General features: G+C 29.8%; 1 protein-coding gene across 1 annotated transcript; it reads left to right on the plus strand.

Annotated features, from left to right (window-relative positions):
• The first annotated feature begins 6,606 nt into the window (after window positions 1–6,606).
• Window positions 6,607–8,587, plus strand: LOC107907114 (uncharacterized). Its single transcript, XM_016834345.2, has 4 exons — window positions 6,607–6,861; window positions 6,954–7,564; window positions 7,653–8,165; window positions 8,248–8,587. Exons 1-4 carry the CDS (start codon window positions 6,612–6,614, stop codon window positions 8,371–8,373), a joined length of 1,500 nt encoding a protein of 499 aa, XP_016689834.2. The 5' UTR covers window positions 6,607–6,611; the 3' UTR covers window positions 8,374–8,587.

Here is an 8,587-nt window from a genome sequence, read left to right on the forward strand (position 1 = left end):
AATTATTCCTCTCTCTTTTTTTTTTTGGTGGCCGTGAAGTGCATCTCTTTTTAATGTGTTTTTTTAAAAAAAAATCCTTTTAATGTTATTTAATTAAAACATTTATCTTCCCTTTATCATTTATTATTAACATTATTTACATGTTTTATATGAAATCAAATCATCCAAGATTAAAGTATATCAAAAACTAAAAGAATATATATATATATCTAGACCTGGTTTGATAAAGGATTCAAACAATTCAACATAAAATTAATTTTTTAAACATGTTTAATAACCTATAATAAAAACTATTAGGTAGAATTTTTTTTATAAAAAAAGTATAAAAAATGATAGGTAGATAATAGACCTGATTATAGGCCGACCACCCGCCTAAGCCCAAAGTCCCCCTGAAAAATAGGAGGGTTTGGATAAAAATATAGTCCCGAAAAATAGATATGGGTTGAATTGAATTCAAGTTAACATTTTTAATCTGGGTCGGGCTTAGACAGAATTTTAAGCTCATTTTTTGGGTCAAGCTCGAGCCTAAAAATCAAGCCTAAATTTTTGCATCAACCCAGTTTGAACTCGGCCCAGCCCATGATTAAGTCTATCTAGTAGACAAGGCCTACTTATCACTTAATAGAGAATAAATTAAATTGTTTTCTATTTTATTTTATTTCGTTTAAGATTATATTATCATTTATCAATCAATTTAATTATATTCAATATTTAGTTTTGAATAAAATATCAACATATTTTATAACTTAAATTAAACACTTAAATTCTCCGTACTTATTTTGTTAACGCTTAGTTTATCAGTTCATCAAACATAACTTAAATGATCAAATATCTATAATGTTAAATATATCATGCTATAAAAAAAAAGATATCAAGTATTTTAAACAAATAGGAACCAAATATAAACAAAATTAAATTAAAAAAAATCTTAAATACTCATGAGAATGAGCTCCAAGCTCCTCCTTTCTTCCTCTCCCTCATAAATAATTTCTTCCTTTCTTCTGGCCTTTGCTTCCCAGTCTTCTTTCATTTTTTTTTTGGCCAGCCCCCTTTTATCGTGTCCATGAATTTGGCTTGCTCCGTGGATATGGACGAACTTAGAATGGTTGATCACACAATCAAAATATTTATATAAAATATACATGTTAAAAGTAGATCTCGCCTAACTTTTATAAAGATATTTTTAAATTTAGAATAATTTTAATCATTAATATTTAGGAAAAACAAAATAAGTTAAATGTTCAATTTGTATTACAATATTATAATTATTTAAGTTTATTTTTATCTAATTAACATTTAGATACTATTTATATCTATAATTATTAAACTTTATTTTTACCAAATTAATATTTAGATACTACTTTGTATTAGTTTATCAAATTAATCTAAAAATGCTACTAAATTTATCATTAAAAAATTATAAATTCTATAAAATAAATCAAATTAAAAAAAACTTTGAGGGGCAAAACAAAAATTTGTCCTTTTTTTTAACATTAATTATAATATTAAAATAAAAAATTCAAAATTTAAAATGACTTAAAAAAAATTTTACAAACTTGGATTGACCAAAATGAGAATTTGAATTAACTTAAAAATCGAGGTTAGCCCTGGACAAAAATGAGTTACAATACATATATTTTTAAAGTTGTCCAACTATTAAATTTAAAAAACATATAAAATTTTATAATTAATTTTCTAATAATTATATTAAAAATATATAAGATTTTCTAACAATATTTTTAGTATTATTTCTCACGTCATTAATTAAAAAAAAGGTTACTATTCTATTCACTACCAGGGAGTTTTTTAACTCCAAAAGCAGGGTTTAGAACATGGCAGAGTCTGTTTTAAAGGTGAGTATTTGGTTTATTGGTAGTATTTTTTTTATTTCATAAGTAGTCTTAAAAAATTGACATGTGTCTTTTTTTAAAATATTTATTCTTTAATATTTTATTTGTAACACCCCATACTTGACCTGATCACCAGGTCCAAGCTACGAGATGCCACATTCGTTGTTGAAATAATTACGGTCAACTATGATTCAATTCAACCGTGTATACATGCTATTAATTATATTACTCATTCAAAATATGATATACAATCATTTCCGAGTCCTATACAAGCTTACAAAAGCTCTTAAGATTACTCTGCGTTGAATAAGGACCAAATTATAAAGCTTTCAAACTATCACATTGACGTGGCGACTTCAACAGTTCCAAGTCGCAACATAACTCACTGACTTGATCTAATTGTGACGTTAATGGCCCAACGTCGCGACGTGACCGTCTATTTTCAAAAGGTCTCAATGGTACTATTTTATAACACCTGCAAAAACAATCATTTATCTCAATTGCAAACATTTCAGCAAGAACATCATTCCAATATACTCATTTCTAACCTTTAACATCTTATATGCGTATACATTACACAACTAGTTTAACAATTTAAGTCATCTCCATTGCTATGCCATTTTCATATAAGTACGTTAAACAAGTTATATACATGACTCAAACCATATTGCCAATTCAAAATTCAAAATGACCAAATCATACAATAATTTCTACTACTAAAGACATTTTCATTTCCTTTTCAATTCATACCATTGTTCATTCTTGTATTGAATTTATTGATTCGCTTAATACCATATTAGCCCTCCAGGCTCGTATAATCAGTTCGCATGGTCTTTCACATGCTATCATAAAGCACATATCATATATATATATATACATGTGGTACCATAACATTATATCATTTCAATTCATTATCATTTATCAAGTTCATAATTTTTAACCCCTATTAACCTAATTCGAACTCGAGACAGATACAAGAATCATCCAACCAACACACAAACACGCCACCTAGTGCCTCATCAGAACGTTTGAAGTAAATATTGCGCTCCGCGCCTCACCGATATAACCAAAATAAATGTGCTCCGCACCTCATCAGACGTCCAAAGTAATAATGCGCTGTAACAGCCTACCCAGCGAAGTCTCTATTTATGGTTATTGATTATGTATTAAGTGTAGTTCTGAGTATATAAAGTATTAATTGTGGCCAAGTATGGGATTTTGTCTCTGCGCTGATTGGCAAAATCTGTGTTTTGGTAGATTCTTCTATTGAGTATATGCCACCCAGATGTTTCGACGAAGTCATCAAATCTGTAGTTTCATATATTTGTTTATTATTTTTATAAGACTATTTAGTTAGTCTATCGAGAACTAGTTAGAGTGAAACTAAGATACTGTAGTTAATATTATCCTTCCACTAAACCTCATCTCTGTGCTTAAGTATATAAGGATATCAGTGTCTTCACCGATAAACTTTTGCATTTTCTTTACATTTATCTTCTGCTTTATTTTATCTGCATTCTCTCTCAAAGCTTAAGTCCAGAAACCTTACTGAGGTTGATTTCACTGTATTCAACCAACTCCTACGTTTGTGTTAGCTCTTTGGTAAATATTGATGAACTCTAGGTTATTGTCATAGTTATTTACGTATTTTTAGCTTTGTAAGCATAAGTGTTAAAATTATATGTAAGGAAGGGAACTTCTTGATTCTGGGTTATGTGTTAGTGTTTCTTGCATGCATGTTTAGATTCAATCGAGTAATGATTTGATAAGTGTAATTATCCACATTTTAGCTCAAGACGCTATTGAAGGGCCAAGTGACAAAGGTAAAGGTCCTACTTTATAGACTTTGTTGTATTTCTAGTGAGTTTTTCTTACTTCCATGTGTGTGGTATTCTTACTTTATATTTCGTGTGAGGTAAGTACTTATACTCTGCAAAAGTGAAATGTGTGTATATGAAAAATGGTTGTTCAGAGTTGTCAATCTAGGCCTGTAAGGTCTGTGTTAAAGTGTAAGAATCATTCTTCATGCTTAAGCCACTACCTTCTGCTTCTGTCAAGAATGATATGGACTGAATCATGGAAATGATGTTAAGGAAGCATATTCATGGCATTGTCTTTGATGGAATGTACATTGAACTGGCATATTGCAATACATGAAAATGGTTATATAGCCTCTAGTAGGGCAAAAGTATGTTGCAAACTAGACTGGCAAAATACGACAAAGGATACAAACCAAAGGAATATGAATGGAATGTATGATATGACTAAGGATTTGGGTACGTGGCTGACACGAAGAAGGTTTGTCTGTATGGTCATATGGGCGTATTGTATATGCGAAAAAAAAAGTAAACCACCATATAAATTGTCTGTGTATGGTACTTGTCATCTGCCAAATTTGTGTGATTGTTTTTGAATCTTAAAAAAGATCTGCTTGAAGTATTAGTAACTATTGATATGTTTTATATTGGAACTCACTAATTTCTTTTGCACTTACTTAGTTACCTTTCCTTCTTAAGCTTGTTGTTGAAGAAAATGAAATTCTGATAAACTATGCCAGAGGATCTCTGTTGCTGTGAGACTTCTGTTATTTTGTACCATGCATGACATGAGGGGGTCGATGTCAAGATGTTTATTTTTTAGAAAGAATTTGTATATAAAACTTATGTTTGATCAATTACATTTCTAATGAAGTTACAGTAAAGTTTCAAGGGTTTTAAAATGTATTATATTATTGCGTCTTATAAGCCAATCGGCTGATACTTTACTTTTTTTACTGTATAAGCCATAATTCAAACTATGATTTTATAAAGTTTACACCAGAAACAATTTAAGAAAATAATTTCTAAGTAATAACAAGACATACTCATATCCTTCTAAATAATTTAATAATGAAGCAACCTAATAATTGTGGGATTGCGCCAACTATTTTTGTGATAAATTAAAGTTTATATAGGTGGTAAGATTTAATCACTCTATTTTTTTACAATTTTTATTTTAAATTAATTGTTAACATCATAAACATCTTTTATTAAATTTGGTTTCATATTAGTGTTTTCATTTATCCACCATAAGGGCTACGGTGACCTATGACACGTTCCCTAAGGGGCCGAAAGCCCATGCGGATTAACAATTGAGCAACAAGTGTGTACATTATTTCTAGCCTAAATTTTAACTTGCCATCATAATTTAATGCACAACCGTTTTTCACAAATTAACGGTTACTCTCATTTGTGACGTGCTAATTAGATTTATTTTTTTAAAAAATTCAAACCACTAAATTTTTTTAAAAAAAATCTGGCTAAAAGAAATCCTAAGTAGATAAAGTAAATTCCAATAAAAGTAATTAAAATAAATTCCAAATCTATATTTTAACTTATATTAAAATTTATTATTTATTAAGATATTTTTATTAATTTTTTTATAAATTATAAATAATTTAAATTGCTTTTATTTGCCTTGTTAGTAACTTCTATCAATTAGGTCCAATTTATCCCAATTTAAATCATTAATTAATTTTTTCAAATATAGATTGAAAATAATTAAATAATTATATGCTAAGTGAATTTTAATTATAATTTAAATCATTAATTATTTTTTCAAAAATAGATCGACAAAAAATAAATTATTATATGCTAAGTGAAGTTTACGTGAGTTTTATAGAATTATAAATTCTAACCAATTTAAGCTTCTTTATTTGCTAATAACTGACGTGATATTGTTTTAACACATAGTATCACATATTATCTCAATTATTTTAAGGGATATTTTAGTTTAATATGTAATTACATACATAAATTTCAATTTGGTGCAATTATATAAGTAAAACTTGGATTGCGATTCAAATGTATATACGAAATTTTAGTTTTGGTTTAGTTGTACACATTTAAATAAATAAATAAATACTTCAATTTATTTTTATATTGGATAAATACCATTATTTCTATATACAAAATGATGTTATATCAATAATTGTGTTAATAATTGTGAGAATTTGATCAAATCAAAATTCTATGTATAAAATTGTACGAAATCAAAATTCATGTATATAATTGCATATTAAACTAAATTTCATGTATAATTTTAAAATTTATCCCTCTTTTAAACAAACAAATTACTGTACCCTAACTAATGTGTATTCAAGTTAATTTTATAGGGTTTAATTAAAATATATATGTTTTATACTTACTATTATTTATAATTATAACAAAAACTAATAACAAAACTAATTATTTATAGGGTACACTGCAAAAATAGTCACTTTTGTTTGCCTCATATTACATTTTACTCACTTATGTTTGAAATATTATCTTTTAGTCACTTACGTTATCGTTTTGTTACGAAATAGTCACTCTACCGTTAAACTCCACTACCTCCCTAATGGCAGTCCAAATGAGTTTTAAATGCCAACTTGGATATTCAATTGTTAGGACGAAAATAAGTTTTTAATTAAAAAAATTTAACTTGGATTGTCACGTCGGGCATCCAAGTTGGCATTTAAAATTCATTTGGACTACCAAGTAGGACCATCGTTAGAGAGATAACATAAATGACTAAAATGTCAAACAAAAGTGACTAATTGTGTGTACATGAGTTTGCTTCAATTTTATAAGTGATTTAATTATATGTGTTTAAGAGTAAATAGAAGTCTAAATAAACGAAGAAACTGAAACCAAACATCAACTCCTATACTACACCTATAAATAGTAGAGTAAAGATACAAAAAAAAAATTAACATTTATTTTGAAAGCTAGGTAGGAAGTTATGAAAATGGAGAAATATTTGTTAGTTTTGTTTTTGTGTGTGAATTTGTGTTTTATTGGAGTTAATGCTAGATTTTTTAAGGTCCCATGGAGTAGACGACATAAAGGAATATCGGCCCTGGGTGATCCAGGGATGAAAAGAGATGGATTGAGAATAGCTTTTGAAGCTTGGAATAATTGTAATGGAGTTGCTCATGAAGCTCCTGACATGGGAAGTCCCAGAGCTGCTGACTGTTTTGACGTTTCAAGAAGTAAAAGAAAATATTTTGTTCATGAATTTTGTTTTTACTATTTTTTTTATGTTTATCTGCTGTTCTAATATTTTTGTTATAAATGTGGTCAGATTTAACTTTGTTACACAAAGTATCTGAGTCAGATAACAAGCTTGGCATAGGTAAAAAATTCAACGGATTGTCTGCAGAAGCATTGTATGACCCAAATCTTTATGCAATTGAGAAAGAACTATACTTAGGTTCTTTATGTGAGGTTTCAAAGAGTTCAAAACCATGGCAATTTGTGAAGACTTCAAAGCCATGGCAATTTTGGATGGTTATGTTGAAAAGCGGCAACTTTGACACAAAGGCCAGTTTGTGTCCTGAAAATGGGAAACCCAAACCTCCTTTTACTACTACAAAGAACTTCCCTTGCTTTGGAGAAGGGTGCATGAATCAACCCACTTTGAACCATCGGCCTACACAACTGTTAGGTGATGGTACAATGAGGGGATGGTTCAATGGAACTTATGATTTGGATGCTGATATTGGGAAAGGTCTTACAAATTTATCCTTTTATGAAGTGATTTGGGAGAAAAAGCTTGGTTCTGGAAGTTGGGTATTTAAGCATAGGCTCAAGACTTCAATGAAATATCCATGGTTGATGCTTTACCTTAGAGCTGATGCAACCAAAGGATTCTCTAGTGGGTACCCTTATGAAACAAGAGGAATGCTCCACACCGTAAGTTGAAATACACTCTTTGAAATCAAACATTTTAACTTACTTTTAACATACATAGTCACTCTCTGACCAATTGCTTTACTTTCAGCTCCCAAGGACTAATTTTAAAGTCAAGTTCTCATTGGAAATCAAAAAAGGAGGAGGACCCAAGAGCCAATTTTACCTGCTTGACATAGGCAGTTGTTGGAAGAACAATGGTAAGCCTTGTGATGGAGATGTGTTGACAGATGTTACAAGATACAGTGAGATGATCATCAACCCTGATGTACCAGCTTGGTGTAGCCCCACACAATTGGTGAACTGCCCACCATACCATATTACTCCTAACAACACAAAGATTTTAAGGACTGACACAGCCAATTTCCCATATGGAGCTTACCACTACTATTGTGCTCCTGGCAATGCTAAATACTTGGAGGAACCTGTTAGTCTTTGTGATCCATACAGCAACCCTCAACCTCAAGAAATAGTACAATTGTTGCCTCACCCTGCATGGGGAGAATATGGCTACCCAACTGAAAAGGGTCAAGGTTGGATTGGGGATCCAAGAACATGGGTGCTTGACACTGGCGGCCTAGCTAGTAGACTTTACTTCTATCAGGTAGTTGTTTAATTGTCACTTTTAAATGATTCCATCGATGGTTTAGGGGTTTTTATTGTTAATGGTTTTGGTTGGATTTCAGGATCCAGATACCCTTCCCGCCAAAAGAAAATGGACGTCTATCGATGTTGGAACCGAAATTTTTGTTAGTGATAAAGAGGAAGAAGCAGAATGGTCCCTTAGCCACTTTGATGTTATCCTCCTATAAAGTTTTATTTATTTAGGATTTAGGGTTTATATTTAATTTTTTTCATTTAGTTTTAGTTTTTTTTATAAGTCCTTAGAAAGGACTAATCAAAGGGTTTATGAATTACATTTATTATGTTTTTAATGTTGGCTGATCTTTTTATTGGCATATTATAAATTTAGCCCTACATTTCATAAATGTTATTAATTTGATTATTATTTAAAGGGTAAACTAT

Source organism: Gossypium hirsutum, chromosome D12 (assembly GCF_007990345.1).
Source record: "Gossypium hirsutum isolate 1008001.06 chromosome D12, Gossypium_hirsutum_v2.1, whole genome shotgun sequence".
NCBI lineage: Eukaryota > Viridiplantae > Streptophyta > Magnoliopsida > Malvales > Malvaceae > Gossypium > Gossypium hirsutum.